Consider the following 25,848-nt stretch of genomic DNA (forward strand, 5'->3'; position numbering starts at 1 on the left):
CAAACGTTATATTATACATCACTTGATATTCACGGGCACTGATATAAGTGACATAACGAGGCAAGTTGTGCAATATTCTAAAAGAATCATTGTAAGCAACATGTAATCGTTTTATACTAGAAGATCTAAACTTGTTCCACAACTGGGATGTGTAAAAGGACATACAATAAGAGCGAAATACAATGTTTTTTACAGCGGGTGAGCATTTAGCGAAGTGAAATTTTGCATTATTTGCAGCACAGTACTGAGAGCGTACCTGCCTTGAAATATCATTTTCATCTGAGAGAGAACTCTCAATAAATACACCCAGGTATTTTACAGAATCCGTGAACACAATTTCAGATTTACCTAGATGTAGCAGAGGAGCACGTGAAAGATAAAAGTTTTTTGGGGAAAATAACATAGCCTACCAATATGTTTCTCGGCAGCCGATTTGTAGCAAGAATTGACAGCAAATGACTTTTTAGAATTGAAAGTAATTTCAGGTTCAACAGCATATTTGTGGCAAACATCTAACAAATTTTGTAAGCCACACATACTAGGCGAGATGCAGCAAATGTCATCAGCAAACATAATATGGTTTAGACAAGAGTTGCCAACATAGCAACCAACTTTTGTTTTATTGAGCTCATAAGAAAGCTGATCAATATAGCCTATACTGCAAAAAGGTAGGGGCTTAACACCCCACCTTGTCTGACTCCATTGGACACATTAAATGATTGGGACAGGTGACCTCCCCACCTCACTTGCTTGGTTTGTTTACTACACCAGTATTTCAATAAGCAAACAAAATACATAGGCACGTTGCGTGTGATAAGCGTTTTAAACAATAAATGATGATTGACTTTGTCGAAGGCTTTTGAAGCATCCAAAAAAAAAAAACAGCATATACAGGAGTGTCATGACTGATATAAGAGGACACTGCTTGTTTTAATAAGAAAACACTCATGTCAGTACTATGGCCAGACTTAAACCCAAATTGATTGTCACTAGTATTCAAAAAAGGCAATAAATGATTCAAAATAAAACGTTCAAACAGTTTTGAGATTACTGTAGCTACAGCAATAGGTCTAGTTACCTGAATCTTGAATGTCGCCATTCAAATTCTTTACAATTGGGACTAGAACAGTGTCCAAGCAAGAATTTGGTACAAACACCATGACTAAGACACATATTAAAAAGTACACTAATATAAAAACGAATAGAATAATCAGCATTAACAAGATGTTCAGCTAAAATTTTATCAGCACCAGCAGCTCGATTTAATGGCAGTTTGGCAAGCAAGGGACCAACTGTGTCCATGTTGCAACGAAATATTGAAAGATTATGATATTTATCCTTAGAAGAAATATACGAGTTAACAAATTCTTTTTCAGTGTTGCTTTTGCTGGAATTTAGCAAGGAGCTGAAATGATGCTTCCACATTTCAGCAATAGCTTCAGGACCTTTTGCTCCACCAACATTTATAGGAAGAGAACTATTTTTGCAAGTAGATTTTTTTACCTTCTGCCAAAATGACTTTTGTGAGCTGTCCAAGTTGAGTGCTGAGGCAAGTGCATTAGCTCTATGTTGTTCACAGGCATTTTTACAACGGCGTTTTAAACTCCTTTCGTTTATTCTGCATCAACTCATACAGATAACCATTCCGTTGTTTCCCATTTTTCACCCACATGATGTAAGTTTCTCTGGCAATGGAATGAGCCTGCTTAACTTCATTATTCCAACCAGGGACAGAAAATTTATTGCATTTCTTCTTATCAACTTATTATACTGTATTGGTTTTACTGTAGGTTTACAACTAAAGGTAAAACAGTCATTATAGGCCAACTACTGACATAGGTGTAGGTAGCAAACAAAATTTTGGAGAGAGACTCATTTACCTAGATTTTAGCATACAAGACAGTTATTCAAAACTGAACAATGCAGAAAGGAATACCATACAACATCATATAGTTGCTTCTGTGCATTTTATGGTGTAAACCAACCTATTTCATATCTAAAACTCCAAACAAACCAGCTTTTCTACAGTTTTAGTAGGGTGCAACTTAGACCTACCATTATGCTTGTGTAAGCTAGTATGTGAAACCTACTTGACTGCACACAAGGCTATTGGGGCAAATCATCATCTACAGAAATGTTTTTACACAACACTAGGACGCAATACTTTGTAAGCAACACTGCTTTTGCTTTACACAGTACCTTGTACTTGCACTGCTCACAAGTTTACTACGCTCTAAACGTACGATACTCGCACTACAGCTCCAGCCGTGATTTAAAATCAGCCGCCAGTCGAAGAAATCTCTCAAGCGTTGACATGACCTTTTACTAGAGGTCACCATGCTACGTATGTTCTCATCAGGAATTACTTAAATCTGCAATATAGGCTACATCAAATGAAAATTGTAAGATAAATCTGACAATGCACTACCGTGGCATACTGTAACGACACTCCGAACTAAAAGCTTGAACTGAACAAGTGATACAAGAATGATTGCGAGTAAATTGTATTTCGTGGAGTTCTTCGCGACGAAGCTCAGCTGGTTAGATGCTTGCAAAAACAAGGAGATTGTCCGATGGTGCAGGGTCGCAGACATCCAGTCACGATACGCAAGGCGACATTTATGGCAATGTCAACTTGATTGCAGTGGACACCTCGACTCCAGACAGATGCACAGTATTCTGCTGGAGCGTGGTGTCAACTCCGGGTCCCCAGCCTGAGCCGACAAGATGCCTTAGCAAAGCTGTGTGTGCTGAGATCTTTTTGCGTAGTAGGCTAACTCCAAATGTTGACGGTAAGCGAGCGACCTGTCCAGAACTACCCCTAGATATTTAGGATTTCGGCAGAAAGGTAGGGTTTTTCCATCAGTGTTGATCTTGAGCTCACGCTTCGCCTCCGGTTTTTAAATGGAAAGCTGTCGTCACTGTTTTGATTTTGCTGAGCTTCAATCTCTATTTTTGGAGGTATGCCGAAAGTGTTGAGATGTCTGGATATAGAGTCCCTTCTAATGTTTCACAAGTGATTGAACGACGACTGGTAACTCTTGTTGTAGGCCTATACCAAAAAACGCCACGGTTAGCCTACTGTGTTCTACCCTTAAGCAATAACAATTTATTTTACAACAATTGTGAGATAGCATCATAAAGAGTCACCATTTTTGGCTAATTCTGTCAGTGAATTCAATTATTTTAATAAATATTGTAGCAGGTCTTTTCCTTGTTGGTAATGTGATGACAGAATTTAATAGCCAATAGACTTTCCTTTTAACAAAGCACTTTTACTTAGCTGCGCTTGTCTTTTAAGAATGGAATTTTCAACTACATAGCCTAACTGTAAACTTGGTTGCAAATGTTTTTGTTTTAGGTTGAAAATATTTTTGTTTTAGTTTGTTTTGAAGTGAATGTAATGCTTGTGGGCCTATCTGGGAAAGTAAATTTAACGTATTATTGATGAAATTTGTAAATTTTCTGTGCCACGTGAAAAGGCGTTAATGGAGTGGATACCGTAGGCTACTTCAAAGTTTAATCCAAGTTAAAGCGCAACCAGAAATAGTAAAACTTTAATGGATAGTTGTGTGCAAGTGATGGTAGTCGTAGCCCACTACGACAGCAAAATTATCTGTTTTTTGTTTACTTGTATCTCGTATTGATTGACACGCCTAATTGAAATATCGCAGCAGAAGTTGAAGATCGCAAAACAAATTTTTCTTTTAACAAAAACATTGATTCAACTATGGAACTTATCACTGCTATTTTTTGCTCTGTGTAACCTTGTGTTGTGCTATACTGGTGTGAGAGTTGGATTATTAAGAAAAATTTGAAAAGAAAATTCTGTAGTTTAGCATGGAATAAGCAGCAGCAAGGAAGTAAAGTGGCAGAAGAGCCGTTGAGAGGACAATTTGGGCCTGGTACCAATGATTCCGATTCTTTTTTGTTTGGTTTAGCACTACAGCACGTATAGGCTACATTAATTAATGTACCCAAATATGGTTCCTTGCGTACCACATATGGAAAAACGACCACGCTGCGTTACTTATATAGTAACAAAGCGTTCAGCCCAGCATACGTTTTACTGCACTGAAGAGACCTTAAGGTTAAACCAGTGGCCTCCTGTCTGCAGTTAGATACATAAACGAATTCATTGAATGTGGTGCTAGTACTAGACTCAGCGTTTCTTAACCTTTTCTGACTCTAGCACCCCTGTAAACAGGCCTGACCAGTCTAGCACCCCTTAACTATTGTTGACATACGACTAACTACTGTACATTGCCGACCAAAAGTTTAGTAGAGGCCGAAATTTTGACATGCCTTCAGATCGCTGGCGATATATTTTGTAATGAAGTCTCTTGTTGTTTAACAAACTGTGAAGTTGTTTTAACGAAGTTGATTCAGGAATTTGGTATTTGACTTTCATTCACCAACAGAAATTCAATTATAATCATATGTAACCGTCAGCGATAAAAAAGCATGTCAAAATTTCGGCGCCGCCATTAAACTTTGGCCTGCACTATTGAAAGGAAAGCGGTGTACAAATTGATCATTTTGTTTATTCTTCAAAACCACTGTCGTCATTGGTGATAACGAAATAGGGAAACCCGAGAATAGTGAAAAAACATGGACAAACTTAAGCAACTTAAGTTACCCAGCTGGGTAACTAGTTAGACATATATCAATGGAATTTCTGTTATTGCTTATGTGTGACCAAGAAGGGCTGGTGTATCCACTCTGGATACGAGTGACTTGTGGGAATGTATTTTGCCATGGTAGTGTAGTCATATTAGGGTTTGACCCGGAAAAAATTCGTAACTTAACAAATTTGGTATCAAAAGAAGCGAAATTTTATGTAGATCATCATATCCAAAATCCTCTTCAATCGGTTTTGAGCAAATGGAATGGGGGGCATTTGAAATTTGCGTCTAGCGCCCACTAACGGAAATGAACTATAATCATCTTTTCTAATACTTCCATACTGATTTCTGATTTGTTTTTTCAAATATCGCGATCTGTAGCTTTGTGAGAACATTTTGGTAAAAAATCCTGGATGTGACGTCATGATGACGTCACAAGAATAATTGGAATATCGTAATTACTCTTCAATACTAGGGGATGAATGGAATGCAAGAATACTCCCAGTAAAGCCACTTTTTCTTTTCGTTTTTTACTTTGTTGAATACAATAAGTTTAATGGGGAGTGATGGGCTACTTAAAACACATGTTGCGCCATCTAGTGCAGAAAATGTAAATGTTGACAATCGAGAATTTCTAGTGAATGCAATCGTTGGTTTGTGCAATGTGCATATTGTTTTGTGTTCACTTACTTGAGTAAACCTTTCAGAGCATTTAGAAAATCAATGAAAAATTTTAATATTTGCAGTAGAAATGGCGTCACAATGCACTGGTTAAAAGGAATGTTTTATGGACGATCACGAATATCACTGTTATAGGGTAAATAGTAAAATTCAATATCAATCTTTACAAATACTTATGAACAATAATCTACATGTCAAACCAAACATATCATATCAGTAGAAGGCGTTTGAAATTAAGTAAAATTGTTTCAAAAGTTTTGTTTTCATGATTTTTTTTCCTGACTTGTAAATCGCTTCTTTTTTTTTTTGCAACCAACACTTCAAAAAAGCTAGATTTTGAATAATTTTGACCAAATTTGAATCTGATATTTATTTTTCAACATCAAATATGTTTCTATCCGCTTCCTCGTCACTTCCAACGCTGTCTTCGTCTGATGAAACTTCGTCTTTGTCATAATTTTCACAATCCACTCCATTGCAATTACTACACGCAGAAACACATGGTAGCCCGTGCCGCCTGCAGCTGCAAACGTTGGTACTGCAAGGACTTTTCTTGGTGACGTTACAGTTACATCGTACAAAGCGAAGAATGTTATCAGGAGCCGCACTCAAATCTGTCAGAATAGGATCGTAACTCCCATTGGATAATTTCCAGCCCCCATCGAGCGGATTTAGTTCAACGCTCATCAGTGTTTTCCATTCAATCACCTGCAGATGGATTCGAAGAAAATGATACTTTGCAGCATTTTTGGTTGGAGCGAGAGACTGTGGCTTGATTGTCGTTTTAGATGTTGCTGCTGCCTTCATAAACTGATGGTAGCGCCATGGTAGCGCAAATCTTCCATCGTCCAGTTTTCTTTACCACCATAGCTAAAAAGATAAAATTGTATATTAAAACTGAACACACTTCTTAAACTTTTATTGATGATTTGGTGGTAAGAACTTGCATTATCGTTATAATACTAATGTAACTTTTTAAGTTACCTGAACATTAACAATTTAAGTTCTGTGAAGAACCCACCCCAGGCACCCTCTTCACATAACCCACCCCAGGCACCTGCTGGTTTTGTTGGCTCTTTCTTTCCACAAAGATAAGAGTTAAACTGACTGGTAAAGCGGCGGTCGATTACTCAAGTGGCAAGAATACGGTGCGATACTGATGAGCCCAGCCTCATGGGCGAAACACGTGTCTATCGCTGTCTATTCGATGCTACAATCGGCTGCCAAAATAACTTAAAAATTTAAGTTCCTTTTGTTCTACTTCCTCTGCAGTGGTTGTTTCGTCTTCGAATACTTTAGCAGTTTCTTGGAACACCTCCCTTGTCCCAAACTTCTTCAGGGTACTGGTTTTTCCTGACATAAAAGATTATAGATATAAGTAGCCTGTGCATAGCTTAACCAAAAAATAAGTAAAGAACGAAGGCAATTCCGAATATGTTCATCGTGTACAATTATATTAAAAAGAATACGATAAGGCTTATCTAAATACAATATTTCGTAAAGTAACATTTACATCATTCAAGCAAGTAAAACCAAGTTTATCATGAAAGTTCCTAGTTGCCAAAAACAAATTGTAGGTTACCTTGTTCAAACAATGCACACGTAGTATCGCAACCCGACCAAGCATGGATGAACAAAATATGACTTGTAATGACATCTCCAGTTGATTTGACCAAATCTTCAATTTTCCAGATTTCTTTGTCACCTTTGTTGCTAGCATCAGAAAGCATGTAGAGATGCATACCATTTTTCTAGCGAAACATCAACAACGCTAGAATATCAGTGTCAGCCGCTACTACAACCACATCTTTGTTGTTATCTTCTGCATACTCTAATGCTGCTGAAACGATTTGAGTGTCCGCATCTCCCAAACTGTTTCGAACATCATGACCTTCTCTTCGCAGCTCGTCTGATAGGAAAGATATGAACTGTGATTTATTCAGCTCGCTCTTCAAAAATACTTCTTGGTTGAATGTTAGGATCATTTCTATGTTATCCAAACTTACAAAGGCACTCATTTTCCCTGTTCTTCGTTTGTGTTCATGATCTTTTACGTAGGGACCATGGAAAAAACTAGTAAAAACAGGAAAAACTAGTACCCTGAAGAAGTTTGGGACAAGGGAGGTGTTCCAAGAAACTGCTAAAGTATTCGAAGACGAAACAGCCACTGCAGAGGAAGTAGAACAAAAAGAACTTAAATTGTTAATGTTCAGGTAACTTAAAAAGTTACATTAGTATTATAACGGTAATGTCAAGTTCCTACCACCAAATCATCAACAAAAGTTTAAGAAGTGTGTTCAGTTTTAATATACAATTTTTATCTTTTTAGCTATGGTGGGAAAGAAAACTGGGCGATGGAAGATTTGCGCTACCATGGCGCTACCATCAGTTTATGAAGGCAGCAGCAACATCTAAAACGACAATCAAGCCACAGTCTCTCGCTCCAACCAAAAATGCTGCAAAGTATCATTTTCTTCGAATCCATCTGCAGGTGATTGAATGGAAAACACTGATGAGCGTTGAACTAAATCCGCTCGATGGGGGCTGGAAATTATCCAATGGGAGTTACGATCCTATTCTGACAGATTTGAGTGCGGCTCCTGATAACATTCTTCGCTTTGTACGATGTAACTGTAACGTCACCAAGAAAAGTCCTTGCAGTACCAACGTTTGCAGCTGCAGGCGGCACGGGCTACCATGTGTTTCTGCGTGTGGTAGGCTAATTGCAATAGAGTGGATTGTGAAAATTATGACAAAGGCGAAGTTTTATCAGACGAAGACAGCGTTGGAAGTGACGAGGAAGCGGATAGAAACATATTTGATTTTGAAAAATAAATATCAGATTCAAATTTGGTCAAAATTATTCAAAATCTAGCTTTTTTGAAGTGTTGGTTGCAAAAAAAAAAAGAAGCGATTTACAAGTCAGGAAAAAAAATCATGAAAACAAAACTTTTGAAACAATTTTAATTAATTTCAAACGCCTTCTACTGATATGATATGTTTGGTTTGACATGTACATTATCGTTCATAAGTATTTGCAAAGATTGATATTGAATTTTACTATTTACCCTATAACAGCGATATTCGTGATCGTCCATAAAACATTCCTTTTAACCAGTGCATAATGACGCCATTGCTACTGCGAGTATTAAAATTTTTCATTGATTTTCTAAATGCTCTGAAAGGTTTACTCAAGTAAGTGAACACAAAACAATATGCACATTGCACAAACCAACGATTGCATTCACTGGAAATTCTCGATTGTCAACATTTACATTTTCTGCACTAGATGGCGCAACATGTGTTTTAAGTAGCCCATCACTCCCCATTAAACTTATTGTATTCAACAAAGTAAAAAACGAAAAGAAAAAGTGGCTTTACTGGGAGTATTCTTGCATTCCATTCATCCCCTAGTATTGAAGAGTAATTACGATATTCCAATTATTCTTGTGACGTCATCATGACGTCACATCCAGGATTTTTTACCAAAATGTTCTCACAAAGCTACAGATCGCGATATTTGAAAAAACAAATCAGAAATCAGTATGGAAGTATTAGAAAAGATGATTATAGTTCATTTCCGTTAGGGGGCGCTAGACGCAAATTTCAAATGCCCCCCATTCCATTTGCTCAAAGCCGATTGAAGAGGATTTTGGATATGATGATCTACATAAAATTTCGCTTCTTTTGATACCAAATCCGTTAAGTTACGAATTTTTTCCGGGTTGGCCCTTTTTTTGAGCTTAGATGACTACACTATGGTGGTTTCTAGAAGCGAGAGGTGAGCAGCAATATTACAACAAAGGACCCACCAGGTAAGTTCGCACAATCTACTCAGGATCAATTTGTGTACTTGACTGGGAGATGACTACAATAACAGCAAATCATGTTATGAAAAAGTTCTGCTGATACTGGTAGAAAGACGAAAAAATGCAGAAAAGTAAAATGGCATTTTTTGGTATTATACTGCATGCATTTAGCACCCCCTACAGTCTATTCCAGCACCCCCGAGGGGTGCTAGCACCCCCGGTTAAGAAACTCTAGTAACTAGAGTGACAGCAAAATTCTCGGGCCCCAAATCAAGACATTTCATTTCTACGAAAAACTTACTACACTGGTACAAACGGTAATTTACAGGAAAACTTTATATCAAACCATAAAAATGCCATGTACAATTGTACATGATACACCAATTTTAGCAAGGGATGAATCAAGCGACATCATGAGGAGTGAAATGCCAAAATAGGCAAAATAATATGAAGGGTAGCAAACATACAGTAGACAAAAAGTCTAATTGCTTATTCAACTAGCTATTCTTGGGTTTGTTATGTACATAAAGCTTCAAAAAGTGTTGGATCAACGCTCAGACCAGTTTCTGGATAAAATCTTTTTAACTAATCTGTCGCAATGTCATTGTAATTATATATTGGGAATTACTGAAAACGCAGAACAATAGGTTGCTGAACTACTCACCAAGTGTTGTGAAAACAATAAGTTATCATGGTAGTTTTCTTTCGTGCGAAATCGCATAGTGGTTTACGTGTTTTTGGTTTCTATGTCGCCTGGCAGCATAAACAACGACAAATATAGTATCTTATGATAAATATTCATATACTTTTACGTATAAGCAGTTGAAATTGGTGCAGTAATGCGCTGAAGCAACTTATGTCTTTGACGTTTATGTAGATAAACTGTTTCCGCATTTTTGTATTTCCTGCCTACATTCAAACAATGTTAAAGAATTTATAAGAAAATAATCATTTGCTTATAATTTCAAGAGACTGCTTTGTAGTAGAAAAGTTGAAGTTGTTTCATTACTTCCAATTATGTGATATATTTTAAGTTGTTAAAAATGCCCATCTTCTTTGTGGTTCATTGTGGTTGGTCTCTGTTGTAAATAAATTTAAAAAATGAAAGCATACATTTTTAATGTCTTTTGTTTGTGGCTAACGCTGTCGCGAGGTTTTCGCCTTCAGAACGAAAGATAAACGTATTTGCATCATTCTCAAATGAATAAACTGCTCGTCGATCAATATCAAATGTTAACCAATAAAAATTGAATTATATGCAATATCTTTCAAGTTTTTTTTACGAAGATTAAGAAATGGAGTTTGACGACTCACCTATGTCGCGTATAGGCCTATTTGTTTGGTCAATATATACAGTAGCCTACTCAGTAGTCTACTGAGTGCCAAGGTATTGAAACAGCTAAAAATTGTTACAAAGGGAAGATTTTCACAAGATTAAGTTGTTACGGACAATCTCTGTACAAATCAAACGTCACATAAAACCGTTGTCTACTGAACCTGACGTCTTACGTCATGGACTGTTGCTAGAAATAAGCAAAGATTGCATCACCTTTGTCACACCTGTGAAACATTACATAATGGTTAAATCTTGAATTACGAGATATGGTGTAAGCTAAATTTAACAGGTGCTTAAATAGCTTCATAATGCTTATCATTATTACGTCACAGAAGATGGTTACGTGCGTTTGAAATATCGTAATTTATTCTCTCATTCTTAAAATTGTTGCTTGAAAAGTTGGTCGCATATTAAAACGGTTTTGCTTGTGCTTACCAACTAGACGAAATTTCCGTCTTTATCTCAGTAATTTGTATTGTTGTGACAAGTTTTAGTGGTTACGGTGTTTCCTCCATTCTTCGGCAGCCTTGAGGCTATTTTTACAGAAATACAATTCTTGAATAGACGTTTTCAGAAGAGTGTTTCTTTCGGTCATTGCATACAGACAAACGAATCCGGGAATCTTATGTTACAATTTCCCACGAAGAGATTATGGTTTACCGTTGTGACCATGAGTAGGCTATTTCTACCATGGATTTAGATTGAAATATAGAAGTTATCCTTGTAAGATTTAAATAGCCTGCAGCTTACATTCCAATACAACGATTACGTTTTATTTCTAATTTTATTTTACAATTGGGTATGGCCTACTTTACTATACAGTTAGTAAAAGTTTAGTTCCATGTGTTTGTTGTAACAAGATAACAATTCCACCTTTTTTGAAAGGCAACAGCCGACAAAAGCTAATCAGCATTCCTGATTTGCTTAGGTTTGTAGCCGTACCTGCTCCTTTACGCTGTGGTTCTATTTTTATTATTGGCTTTGATTTTATTATGCACTTGGCTTTTATTTTTGTTTTTCAATTTTTAAGCCCTGTGGAATAATACTTAGTAGCGCTGACATACGCCAGGTGGTTTAAAGATTTTGGATAACATCGAAGAAAAAATAAGGAAACCAAGTCTTTGTATCCACCTTCAAGCATGCTGTTAATGAGTCCTGTCAATTGTTGTTACTGTTGCAGCACCCAAGACGCCTGACGATGAACATCAGCAGCAGTAGGCTTGCTTTCCGGAGGCTATGGAGAGATTTTTAAAGGATGTAGGCCTACACAGTTGGCCATAATATCGTTTTGTCATCAGTGCTGAGCATAGAATCGAGGGATGTTCTAATGACTCTTATTCCTCATCGCACAGCCGACAAACCTGATTTGTGTTTCGATGAAAGTTTGAAGCAACACCTTGATCTCGTCATATCGTTTAGCACTGTTGCGTGATAAGCAGGGCCGCCTATGCAAAATAGGCTACTGTATACGCAGTGGCTTCAGCCTTCAATGCGCTCTTGCATATTGTACGACGTGCGTAGGCTATTGCGCTATTGGGCCCCGCCCTTCCCCTATCGTTTTTGTTGTTACAGTGTCCAGTTTGCGTATTTGTAATCTGTAGGTCGCTGCAGCAGGTAGGGTATTTTGGCCAGTAGCCACTTTAACATGGGACAATATTCTTTACGAACCAGCTGATTGCAGAATTGTGAGCTTTCTAGCACTCCGCCAGATACTTGATTCTTGCTTTGAACTGTGTTCGGTAATTACAAATAAAGAAAGAGTAATGGAAGAGGTGGGAATCTACCCACGCCATTGAAATGACTCCTCTCCAACCTTACCCCCTTAGACCAGGGCTTCCCAAACTTTTTTGCTCGCGACCCTTTTTAATCTCCTAAAAATTTTCGCGACTCCTTACGATTAAAATGATAAACAGTGCGAAATATACATTTGTGATATTTATTGAAAAGTTTAGATCAAACCAAAAACAATTTAGGTTACTGGCACTCAGTTCAGTTTGCTTTTTATTTATTTCTGACCATCACAATGAAGCCTATGGGTAAACTACTGGAAACAAAAAAGCAAACACATTTATTCGGTGTGATGGGTGTGACTGCTTTCTACCACAAAGCAAGTCCAGTCGTGGCTCGGTGTTTGTTAATGCAGGTGTCAAAGCGGTTTCGATGTTGCTTAGGTTAGAACGGTAGGTGAAGTGAGAACATTTCAGGTATATCTTTTTAAAATTTTTATTTCCAGATGTTCAATTTTTTATTGAACGCATCAATTTTAGATTTCAATGCAAAATATTGATGTTTTCTCCTAGGAGGTCTGAAGGGACAAATTAAATTCGTTCAGTTTTTCAAGCAAATCTGACATTTTGCATAATTCCAAAAACTAGATGTCATTGCGAAAATGGTGGACCAAGACTGAATTTATTCTGTATGAAAAATCACGATTTCGGTTTTCAACGTTAATTGGGTAGCAATTTTAAAGCTTTGACTTTTGAAAGCCACCTCACTTCACGATGCAGTAAAAGAGTTTTTAACTCCGATTCCATTTCACCTCTTAAATTTTCAAAAATACGGACAGCCTATTGACTGCGCGACTCTTAAAGTTAATAGCTGTCACAGCATCTTGCACATAAGTGTTTAATATGCAGTACCCTTGTGCAAATTGATATACTCTCTGCGACCCCTAAAGTTCATTACGCGACCCCTTGGGGGTCGCGATCCCAAGTTTGGGAAGCCATACCTTAGACCACCCTGGGGATGGCAAAACGTTCATTTATTTTTACTTTCCAGCGTGCATGAGTCGCATTGCTGCAATCAGCTGATTTAAATCTTGCCTTTGATTGGTTTATAAACCTCATCTGCAGCAGCGACTTGCGGATTACAAATACGCGTCTCGTCTTTGTTCCAGCGAGATATGATCTGCCTAATTGTAAGTAACTTACACACAATGGATATTAAGGCATTATGTATTTCAGGTTCACCGTTTATTTGTAGTATCTTGGTTACGCCCGTCAAAGTAGAGCATGATGGACCGGTGTCAATGTTAGTTCTAAACTTTCAGCTTGAGACAGAAGAAAAAAACCCTCCCAATTCACTACGTAAGTTCACAATGTTAAGAATACTGTGTTTATTTCTAATAAATCATTTCTGGATTCATTTTGATGTACGGGAGCTGGCTTCATATCTGTCGCAGTCTTTTGCTGTGTTCTGCCTGAACTTGAGGTCATTCGGTCACTAAACTATTGTACTATCTTATTGTAACAATTTAATATGTGTGTGCTTGTATAGTGACCAAGGATATCTATAACTACGGTACTGAATTAAAAACTCTTGGAACAGTGATCCCTTTCCGAGTAAACGTTTTCAAGACTTGTTTTTGAAATACAACACACCAGTAGCCTACCATTCAGCGCGGCTGTGGAACGCATGGTTTCACTTGGAAAGGACATTATGCGTCCCAAACGCAGCAGATTGTCAGACAAACGTTTTGAAATGCTTGTGTTTCTACAAGGAAATAACTAAGAAGCTAAGCAGCTAATTACAATACAGTCTCAAAACATAAAACCTGCTTTTTATTTATAGCCATTGTTAGCCTAAACGTGGTTGCAATACTTTCGTTTTGTGAAACCCTGGCTAAAATAGCGCTAGAACTTAGCGCTGACGCTAACGCCGTCAATTTCTTTAAGAGCTGACGCAGTACTTTACGCCGTAAAGTTTTTAGGCAACTCGCGCTGACGCTGACGCCGTCAATTTATTTCATTGACGCGTACAATACTGGCTACAAGTCTCTACTTTATAACCTTTTACATAATGAAACCAACGTTATTGTTAACGATTGATTTAGGTTAGATTGTTATAATATTGTGTAACATTTTCAGCATCTGTTCAAAGACTTAAATCCAAATTTCACTTCCGTCCTAGTTTTGCGTCACCAGCCAAAGCACTTTCCAAACGGTGGGTATATTAAAATGTTGTGTGGTTGCAAGGCTTTCTATTGCTACGTTTTGGTTCGCTGGAGGTGGTACTGAAGGGATAGAGCACTAGAATCTATTTGTTTTCCACTCGATCTACCCTTTCAAACGTACCAGACAACCACTTTATCTTCTACACATCTTCACCAGATCTGGTCAGATTCGCAGCCGACCTCATGAAGATACGTATCAGATAAAGTGGTTGTTTGAGGTGTGCCTTATGCATTTGCTTGATGTTTAAGCAGCAAAATGTTTGTTTGCTGCATATTTTGTAAGATCTTTTGAGTTGTTAATGTTGATATGATTGCTGTAGGTTATATGAACATGTCAAGCTTCAAGTGGTAGTTGAATTGTACAATTATGCTCTCTGTCACAATCAGTATGCGAAGTCCCACGACAGGGCCAGGCTACTGATTATGTGTCTTGAGTTGACCAAGTGTACTGTTTTAATTGTGTAATTCTTACGAAATGTTATTATCGGTTACTGTTCTATAGTGACCTTTCTTTGCGAAATCCTTATTATGCAATGTGCTTCTACTGTAGAAGAATTTGCTCTCCGACTTAATCGAGCAATTTGTCAGATAGTAGGTTGGTATGGCGTCAGAAAGATGTTTACGGGTAGTAAAACATGACCAGAATAATGAGTTCTTATGACGTAGCATTATCGTACCTTTTCGAAGTTACTGGTCAAAACAAACCGACTATAAATCGTGGCGTAATTTGCGTAATTGATTATTGAGATGATTATTGAGATTATTATTGAAATTGATAGAAATGGAAGTAGAAATTATTGAATAAGAGTAGGTGAGAGTTGGTGCTATTAGAAGTTGTAATCGAGATTAGAGTTGTATGAGAAATGAGAAAAAGTATATTGAAGTCATTTATCAGAGTTATAGATGTTTGAATCTAGTGCTGTTCACAGTTATTTTGATTATCTGTCGGAAGTGCTGAACCATTCGTTAAAGTCCTTCGAGAATTTTTATTTATCATCTCACAAGTATAACTATTCGACCATTATGTGACTGTTTTGCGTTGATATCCCAATAAACTAAGTCATTAAACTTTCCCAAGTTTATTCTTGATAAGAGATAAAACGAACTGTGACTCTCTCAAACATCATCTTGCTTTCACAATAAATGCAAGTCGAATCCATTTGTACAGTAAGCTTAATCATTATTCATTATGCATATTGTAAATTAATACTCAAATGTACCAGTAGCAAATCAAGTATTTTGCAATTGTCAGTGTAGCCTACAACTGTAGCTTACATGCTGCATTACGTACATTATTCTACTTTGCATTGACTTGGTTTGTTTAATTGCACAGCTCATTGTTTGAGAGACGTAAAACGGATAAGTTTGAAGATCACGACATTCCCAGTGTTAATATTTCTCTTTGTGACAATTTTGACGATTTTTCCTCTCGCAAAAACGAAGCATCAATAAATGAAAAGTTACTATTCTCTTCTGCAGAAGGTGAGTGCTCTTTGTGCTAACTCTCTACTTCGATTCATTTGGACTCTTGAGCAGGAGTTCCAAACTTGAATTTTGTAAAATCTCAAACGATTATGTTTTAGGAGGGTTGGTAAAAGCATTGATTTCTGGAAAATATATTAAAATTTGACCAGTAAAATTGATACATTTGCGAGAAGTTTTGCAAATTTTTGCTCTGAGCTACTCTTAGAAGTCCGGACCAAGTTGGGTGGTTGGGGGACACAGGCTTGATGATTCTTGGAAAAGAAAGTGCTACTGAAAAAAGATTGAGAATTACTGCTTTTGAGGCTCCATAAAACGTTTTAAAGGGGTCACACTGGGCAGTTAATGGGTCAGTTCGCGGCTTTTTTAACTCTTTAAAATGGATTCATCACCAAAAAGGTTAGAAAACACTCCTCTAGTGTCTAAAGTTTCATCATGCTTGTTTGACTACAAAGCCTTTCCTTGGCATTGGTAAGCACGATTTTTTTGTTTAAAACCTTCATTTGTTTGCTTGTAACCTTGCTGGTTGAATGGCCTGTTTTTGATAACTTGTTTTGATTAGATCAGCAGCCGACTAAGATTACAAGACTGCAAAGTAAAAGGAAACAGGTCTCGCAAAGCTTATCGTTGTAGATAAATTAAACTTTGAAAGTAATTTACAGAAAATCTTGATTTTTCGACTCAAGAAAACGGAACCTGCAATTCCGGTGTATTGAAGTTCGACACTGAGTTTGCAAGCAGCAAGTCACGGTCGGCTGAACTCACTTTGTCACGTGACGAGAATTACTTAGCAGTTCCCAATCCAGCTGGATTTGCTAATCTTCATGAGGATTCAATCATGAAAGATGAAACCAGTTTTATGTCATTCGGCTCTGGTAAGCTTTAGCCTACTAATCAAGCAATGCATAGAAATTCACCTTGTAATCGCCGTAGTGAAGTTCCACATTGCCATAGATAGAATTTTCCCAAATCTTGTCAAGACAATTCACTTTCACAAAAAGGTGAATTTAAAATAGTTTAATAGAGGTACACTCACGTCAAATGAATAGACTGACTTTCATTTTAAAGCTTTTATTTCATATTTTGTGTTAGGTGATAACACCATCTTTGATAATACTTAGGCTATAAGTTACACTATACAGTGTTCAACCTACAAGCAAAATCACAAAATTATGAAAGTTAGGTTTCATAACAAATGCAACAAAAGGAGAAAGGTCATCGAGTCAGTTGTTGTTTGTTATTTTTATTTTATTTATTTTTTGTTTATTTGAGGAATTATTTCTATTTTGCTTTCAGCGATAACTCTATGACCCAGTTGCCTCCTAGGAAAAATTGTATCATAAAATCAGCTGATATTGCTTTATTGCAATGATGTCCTAAGCATAACTTTCAAGAGAAAATATAAATATTTGAAGACCCTTCCTTACCTCCATTTTATCGACGTTTTCATACAATGTCTTTTTCACTTTGTTTATAACATATCAATCGATGTACAACGGAACCAGTGGTGTGTATTTTAATCCACTTTTGGTGCATAGCTCACCGCTGAGCAGTAACAATCAGATGATGTGTTTCAACGTAAATTTCACTTTCATTTTTTAGCAGTTTTAACAAGGATTGTAACATCTCCAGTTTTGTTTTGCGTATTTTAAACATTTTTAAAAACCTTACTTGAATTAATTATTAATGCAAGCATAACTAGGCTTGTCATAAAATATGCATGGCCACATTCTTTTTCCTTGGGTGTAAATTCACCTTAGCAAGTGACGATAAGTCTCAAGGTACCGTATATTTAACACTTTACAAACCTTAGTTTATGATATTTAACAATAGGCCTACCTAATTTTCCTGTTCTCAGTTATAGTTTTTCAAATTTTTGTTAGTTTTTCGTGTGATACGAATGGGTACATGATACAAAAAAAAAATAAACCCTGAAATATGACAATTATACTTCTACTTTTGGAAAACTTTAAATTAGCTCTTTGAAACTGATTCTCATGAAGCTATTTACACGCTGCTGGTCCACTACTACAGTAGTTGTTGAATACAATGATTTTGTACAGAAGTAGAAAATGTCTTCAATATAAAACGTTTTTCCATTTTCTAGCGCTACATTTTATGCCTTGCTGTTGCAAAGAAAAAAATTAAATAAAATATAACTACAGGCAACGCATCTAAAAACTTTGACAACGAATCTGGAAACCCTGTATTCATGCGGCAAGCCTCTTCGATGGTTGACTTGAACAACTCGCTATGTGAAGCTGAACTAAGTATGTCTTTTTTAGTTTATTTATTTATTTTTTTAACCTCGTAGAGTCTATAATAAAATTATATTTTTTTTAAGTTTAGTCCAACCAATACCGAATATTTAGCATCAGCTTTCAACTTGTTGTAAATTTGCAACATCGGGCTATAAAGGGACAATTAAAAGTTTTTTGTTTCATTTTTTTCCCAAAAATTCCTTCTACTCCCCTGAAGTCATGTTCTTTCCAATAATCTTTGTTGCATGTATGCAACATATAAAGCGCTGCGGAGTTTTAACTTCCTGAAAAAGTTAAAGCTCTAAGGCGAAATGAGCAAAAACGCTAAACCATGTTATTTCGCCAATTGATAGCAAATCTATTATTTGAATATAGGCTACTGTATCATTTTAACCAAATATAGCGGTAATTTGTGAAATATGATCGAACACAATAGATAGTCGACTTCTTTTGTATTTTAGAAGGAAAATCTTTGTCTTTTGCAAGTTCAACTTCTGATTCAGATTTGCTTAGGCAAAAGGTAAGCTCTTTCTTTTACTATATGATAGCGTTGGATTACTTTCATGCAACGTAGCAGTCTTCGTTTTTAAAATTTATTGTTATTTTACAAAATTTTTGCGCTGATTTTGAATTATTGACCAATGACCATATACATATGATACAATTCTGGTAGAGAGGTAACTTTTTTAAACCACAAACAGACATAACCCAGCAACAACACTACATTTAACATTTATTAGTTAATTTTTATTAATTATGTTATATTTCTTTGTGATAAAACATGTAATCCGCTAAATTTACTTTGTTTTGTTTGTTTATGCTTCAACAAAGCAAACTCTCTGCCAAAGCTTTATGCATATAATAAAACAACAAAAAATACAGGTAAATTTAAAGCAGATAAAATAAGTTTCTCAAAGTGTAATATTTTCATTCCGCCTGCAATAGATTTGAACTTACGGTTATAGGTAAATTGTTCGTAAACAGTTGTTTGTAAAACAATTGTTCGTAAACAGTTGTTCGTAAAACTAAATGTTCGTAAAACAATTCTTCGTAAAGCAGTTCTTCGTATACATCAATTGTTCGTATAGGTGAATTGTTCGTAAACAGGTGATAGATCAATTGTTCGTGAACAGTTTTTCGCAACAGCAAGGTTTGTCTTGAAATTTCCGATGAAGGTGCATAATGCCTGCCTGGCCACTGACATAATGTTCAATGCGAACCTCGTTTAGGTTTTGCTCTCGCTTGATTACAGATATGAACTTCCAAATATCTGGATGATTTGCAGATACCTGGAACATGAACCGTCTGTGCCATCCTTCAATGCTATTATTAGTTTTAGGAAGGCCACTGAGGACTCCATCATAGCAGTTCCACATTGGAATTGCAAATATGAGAGGACGGCGCTCTTAACGACGATCTGGGCACCCAACCCAAGTGTCCATCTCTGGATTGTACAATGGCTGCCATAGCAGTTGTTACTCGTGCAAGACATTTCTTTCGAAAATGCTCACATTTCCAATAAGTAGTTTCTTGCCCTTGTGCGTTATGTGCACTATAAAGTCTATAATCTTTGTAATAAAGCTGGCCACTATACAAAAGTTTTGGCTTTCCTTTTTCGCTGCGCACAAACTGTAATGCCATTCTGAATCAGGGACTCTACACTCTGTATGCTCGTCTGCACTCTACAGCACGTCTTAATTAAGCACAATTGTAACTGAAAAAAAAACTGTAGCCTAACTCTTTTACGAACAATTAGTATTACGGTCAATTGCATGCGCGAAGAACTGCTTTACGAAGAATTGTGTTTACGAAGAATTGATTTTACAAACAATTGTTTACAAACAATTGTTTTACGAACAACTGTTTACGAAAAAAACGTCGGACACCGAACTTACGATAAAGTAAAAAAGTGTCCTAAAACATAAATATTTTTACAAGTAGAATATTATGCAGTACATGTTTTCTTTACGTCCCTCGGCATATGGTGATACAAAAAGAATTACAAGTACCTCACTGGTCTCTATGTTTCCACGGACCCATAAAAGTTCCATGGACTCAGCTTAACAAACAATGGCCTTTTATATATTGTTCACGGCAGAAAACTCCCGCTAGACCGGCATCATTTCTTGAGGTCTCTGAGATGCTAAAAGCGGGAACCATGGTGCAGATGAAAGAGAGGGTTACCCCTGGAAGAGTAACTGAGGTATACAGAAACTAATTTACAGCAATGTGTATGATATAAAACCTGCGAGTCAGTAAACGCAATCATTGGTGTTTATTAATGCCATATTGTTCTTGTAAAAAGATTGTTAGCTCAGTGGTTAACCGCCAAATTCAAGATCAAGCAGCGGTGGTTCGGCTCTCGGGGCAAGCGCTGAGCGCTTGAGGAACGCATTTCAGGACTGTTTTCCACTCAGCGGCACCTAGTGGATGGAATATCACATAGACAACAACACTTTACAACTATGCAAACTTTATTCTGCCAATATCAGTAACCGACCTTGCATCAGTGGCTCAAAGCCTCTACAAGTATGCGAAAATGCCAAGAATAACCGATTGAAGGCTTTGTCAGTCCGAGTTTAAAGATTCAAGACCACATCAAATATTTATTTAAGTAGAATGTGAGTGGTTTACTTTATTGGTTTGCATGTTCGACTTTTGTGACCATCAGCAGTTTTACAATTAACGAAACCATGGAATCAGTTAATGTCTCTTATAAGTCTAATCTTCCTATAATTATGGCCATATTATCAAATATGGCTTCAACAATGAATAGTTTGCACAACCCTGATTTGCAACACGTCTATCTAAAATAAAGACAACTATTTGCAAATGTCACAGAACCCTTATAGTTATTATAGGAGATGTAGGTTTGTTGAATTTAGCACCAACAGGTGCTAAATTTGGCACCAAATCAGATTAATAACAGAGTGGTTGTCAGAACAGCAATATAGGCTATTAAAAACGTCACAGCAATGACAGCAACGTCGTAAAAAAACATGAATAATTACTTTGCTGATTTTGACGAAAGAAGTGCAAATCAGCGTTAGTTTTTTAAGTGTGGAGTGTGATTTACCGTATAGAAGGTTTTGCTTTTATGACATCTTTGGATCTATGAACGGGACCGTACGTTAAAATGGTAAAACAACATCAAAAAAGCGATAAACTATAAGTCATTCAAGTAGCGAAGTTACGATATGTGTGCTCTAAGGTTGTAAGACTATTCTAACAGTCAAAGCGTTTTAACTAATGCATCCAGACCAGAGGCGTAGTCACGGGGACAAAGGAGGAAATTGCCCGTCCCAGGAATATTTTGAAAAAAGTTTCTTTATTACAGCATCATTTGACAAAGTTTTACTGAAAGTACCCTCAGGGTACGCAGTTCAAAGTTGTTTTTTTTTCGGAATTTTATGGGGAAGGCCCACTGTAGGTCACATTGCGGGTGCTCTGTCTTCGGTCATTCGCTTTCGGTCACTCACATATGCAAAATTACATATTTGCTTCCCCCGAAATTTGTACTGGCTACGCACCTGGATGCATCTTTGTAGTTTTAAATGGATTGCAAAGTTTTTTAAATGTTTTTTTTCACAAACTACTTTTGTACATCAAAGATAAAAGATGGTTAGGTTTGATAGACGTAAATATCACATAGGCTGCATCAGAAGAAAGAAGAAACTTACTGCTGGCTACTTATCTCAAATAATAATTGTAGATTTTTATTATTTGCGGCTTAAGCTTGTAATATCAACTGTTATCACAATTATCGCAATGCATGCATTTAAATTTAAGGTGCTATCTCTTGGAGCTGAAGTACTCCCCGAATACAAAATACACATCCCAAAAATTCACAAATGGACAATTCTACATTACAGTTTGTTTAAGGTACGTTTTCAACACAGACATCTTCGACATTCTTACATCGTTTTTTAAATATAATTTCACAAACTTTGTTACTTTTTAAAATGTTCTTCTCTGCTACAGTTTGAATAAATGGACATCTTTTTATGCTTTTGATTCTAAAATAACATTTTTTCTGTTTTTTTTTGTAATCTTACAGGCAGTTTGGGACTGGTTGATATTACTGCTAGTTATTTATACTGCCGTATTTACTCCTTACACTGCTGCATTTGTTTTGAAGGTCAGTACTGCTTTTAATTGTATCCAAGTTTGTATACTAACGTTGAGAAATCTTAAACTCAATTATCGAACAAAAGGTATAGCCTACATAGCTTGAAATACTGCCAGATTTGCCAAATTTTTGCAGATTGTTGCTAACAGTTTTGCTAAATGGTAAAGGGAGATTGTTTAAAAGGTGAAGATAATTTAGTTCAGTGTGAAAATATTTACATACATTGTGAAATATTTTACAATCTGGTTGAAATTGTAGCAACAACAAAAACTAATTTTTTCAATCAGTAAACGTAATTTTATTTGGAGCTTTTATCTAAATTTTTGTCACCCAGGTATAAACAGTTTAGAAAATGTTCGTTCAAATAGAATATGTCATTACATTAGTTTCAGATTACAATACGCTAAGCATAAGATAAATACAATCGGTTAAAATCAAAACTGGTCAAAACTGTTCTCTATGTATTTAGCCGAGTTGTGAACAAGTCGTCTTAATGTTTATATCTGAACCTTCCACAGGTCCTTTTTTCCTTGTGCCAAAGGTTAAACTTGGGTACAGCGTGATATACAGTAAAAAGCTATTATATCAGCAGGAACTAGGCTACTTTCTTTTCATAAAATAAAATCTAACTCAAGATATCGTTGCTTAAATATTTAGGGGTTGCAACAGCTCATCGGTGTTCACGACTACGCTATAGTTGCAAACAAGTTTTAAGCTCAACCATTCGCAATCAATTTTTTAACGTTCCCGTTCACCAAATCTAAATACAAATTAACGATTTTTTTTAGCCCAAGTACGAAGCATCTAATGAAGACAGGGGAATTCGAACTGGCTATGATTTCAACTCTCCACTCAGTGTGATAGAACTTTTAGTAGATATTTTCTTCATTGTTGACATCATAATCAACTTCCGTACCACGTGAGTAACTCACATTTTCCCATAGTCCAGCATTTATCTCATAACTTGCCTTTACAGGATCGACATAAATGGAACGTTTCTTAGATGTAAATTTATTGTAAAACGACTGAAACCAAATGTATGAAAAGGAGAGAAAAGCCACAATTTTAATGTTAATGAACCAATATAATAAGTTCTTTTAATCTATTTGCCGTTATCAACGGTTGCTTGGGCTATTGCTTTGATAATAACAAATAGCTTGATAGCATTTGTATAATCTTAAACCCATACTACTGTAGAATACATGTATGTAGTCGTCTTTTAGTGTATAAAAATAAATAAAAATTTCATTTTCACATTTACCTTAAGGTTGAATCAAATAGAAATTAAGCAGCCCCATCCGAAACGATGTTTTGGTTAAAACTAAAATCGTTATGAAATAAAAAGAAAAACCATGGCACAAGAAACAATTGCAGTACTTTTTATCTTCGAAAAACCAAAACAACTATCACAGATTTAAACTACAGTGGGCCAGTAATATTTAAAGTTTATATTCGGTAGCCTAAACTTTACTTTTATTTCACACTGAATTCTTTGAATTAAATTTTTCAGATACGTTAACAAAAATGACGAAGTTGTATCGCAGCCTTACAAAATCGTCATTCATTATTTTAAGGGATGGTTTCTTATTGACCTTGTGGCAGCTGTGCCCTTTGACCTTATGGTAACTTTAAGAAGCCAACAAGAGGTAAGCTTTCCGGGCTAAGTTTACAATATTTAGTTCTAGACTAACGGCCTATAAGTTTTCTAATGTAGAAATTTATCCGAAAAAAGTTAAAAAATGGAACTACCTAATATATATAGGCTACTTGATTTTTGACTGAAAAAAAGTTTACCTCAGAACCCTGGTTTTCAAACCATGGGCCACGACCCAAATTAGGCCACAGAAGGATTGGGTTTTTGTCGTGAAGTCTTTCACTGCAAGGAAATTACACAAGAATTAAGAACAAGGTAAGTATTTAAATGGATCTCCAAAGTCATATCAGCAAAAATTAATAAATTTTAAGCAGCAACGAAAAATGATTTGAGAAACAATGTTATAATCTATAATATAGAACCATTGCGGTTCTATAATATGGAACCATTGCAACTTGTTTGTTCTAGACCACTCTTATTGGACTTTTAAAAACTGCTCGTCTGCTACGACTTGTTCGTGTGGCAAGGAAGCTTGATCGTTATAGCGAATTTGGAGCTGCCGTTTTGGTTTTATTGATGTGCAGTTTCATAATGATTGCGCATTGGTTGGCGTGCATATGGTATGCAATTGGAAATATGGAGAGACCTCACCTTGAGAACAATATTGGTAAGTTTATTGTTTGTGTAAAATAATTGTTTGTGTAGCCTACTTCTAATATGCCGCAATAGAATGGTCCATGCTCGAATTTGTTTTCTCACTAAAGTTGGTAAAGATGTTGCGACTGTGTCAGAAGGCATGACGACCGTGTAATATCGCTTGTTTTCATCTTATTTCAGTCTTAAGCATGTTTTAACGTTGGAGTGATGTTGCTTTTTCCGTTTATGTAAATCTCTGCTATTTTGGTATGCTCATGGAGGCTCGTTGAGAGGGTACTTAGGACTCAGTACCAATGAAACTTCCGGCCCAAATTAAGACACTTCTAAGTGAAACGCACTATATCCAAAGTATAGTATATTCGGTTTTTTTTTTTTAAGTTTTCGGGCCCCTTGAAAAGGTTACAGGTTTCTAAAATCATCTCAAGCCCGGGTCAAAAATGTTCATGAAGACAAACTGAACATGTAACCAATAGCCTACCAAAACAATGCCGATAGATTAGGCAGTGTATCAGTTCAACAAACCTGTCAATGCAACAAACAAACATGAAAAGGTTTATATTTGCAGTTTGGTTTGTTTGTTTGTTTGCAACTAAAAGTGTAGTCTACAACTTAGCCTATGTGTAGGTGACCTATTTCATAAATTTTCGTGTATGTTGCAGGTTGGCTTGACAATTTAGCGTATCAATTGCAATGTCCATACAACAACACATACATAAATGGCGAATTAGTGGTTAGTACTGGAGGACCTTCCACAAGAGACAAATATATCACAGCTCTATACTTTACGTTCAGTAGTTTAACCAGTGTTGGATTTGGAAATGTCTCTCCAAATACACACAACGAAAAGATATTTTCAATCTTTGTGATGTTGATTGGTGGTAAGTGGCGTATTACTGAATGCTAACTTATTCAGTGGTAACGGCTGAATCAGGGGCGGGTGCGGGTCCAGCAAGTATGTTTGTTTGTTTGTTTATCTTTATCCTGCATTGTGGGAAAGCGGACTTGAGCGCTATGCATCGGTGTACGCCTTCCGACATACACCTGACCCACGCTGCAGCCGACAGCAATGTCTGTTTCCGGTTGTCTACTCTACTTATGACTTAAATTTGGTACTACCCATTACTCAAAATCGATCACTAGGTAGAGGCAATTATCGTTAAGTTTCTTGCCCAGAGAAACAACAGCAAGTGCAGGTGGCTGGAGTCGAACATGCAGGCTCTCGACTGCGAGCCCAACGCGCTAACCACTCGGCCACGCTGCCGACTTTGTAGTAGTTTTAATGCAGAGGGATTCAACAAAACAATGATGTGTAGGCCTACATT

At 36.5% G+C, this 25,848-nt stretch overlaps 1 protein-coding gene across 1 annotated transcript in view; it reads left to right on the plus strand.

Annotated features, from left to right (window-relative positions):
- LOC145771566 (voltage-gated inwardly rectifying potassium channel KCNH6-like) overlaps nucleotides 1-25,848 on the plus strand; it is a 69,796-nt gene that overhangs the window by 10,436 nt on the left and 33,512 nt on the right. The window contains exons 4-16 of the mRNA XM_082583271.1: nucleotides 13,415-13,537; nucleotides 14,318-14,393; nucleotides 15,737-15,885; nucleotides 16,548-16,760; nucleotides 18,051-18,155; nucleotides 18,608-18,666; nucleotides 20,245-20,349; nucleotides 21,936-22,028; nucleotides 22,204-22,284; nucleotides 23,064-23,194; nucleotides 23,786-23,921; nucleotides 24,338-24,536; nucleotides 25,186-25,404. Coding sequence (XP_082439397.1) covers nucleotides 13,415-13,537; nucleotides 14,318-14,393; nucleotides 15,737-15,885; nucleotides 16,548-16,760; nucleotides 18,051-18,155; nucleotides 18,608-18,666; nucleotides 20,245-20,349; nucleotides 21,936-22,028; nucleotides 22,204-22,284; nucleotides 23,064-23,194; nucleotides 23,786-23,921; nucleotides 24,338-24,536; nucleotides 25,186-25,404 — 1,689 coding nt within the window. The remainder of the gene's footprint in view (nucleotides 1-13,414; nucleotides 13,538-14,317; nucleotides 14,394-15,736; nucleotides 15,886-16,547; nucleotides 16,761-18,050; nucleotides 18,156-18,607; nucleotides 18,667-20,244; nucleotides 20,350-21,935; nucleotides 22,029-22,203; nucleotides 22,285-23,063; nucleotides 23,195-23,785; nucleotides 23,922-24,337; nucleotides 24,537-25,185; nucleotides 25,405-25,848) is intronic.

Source organism: Aplidium turbinatum, chromosome 6 (genome assembly GCF_918807975.1).
Source record: "Aplidium turbinatum chromosome 6, kaAplTurb1.1, whole genome shotgun sequence".
Classification (NCBI taxonomy): Eukaryota; Metazoa; Chordata; class Ascidiacea; order Aplousobranchia; family Polyclinidae; genus Aplidium; species Aplidium turbinatum.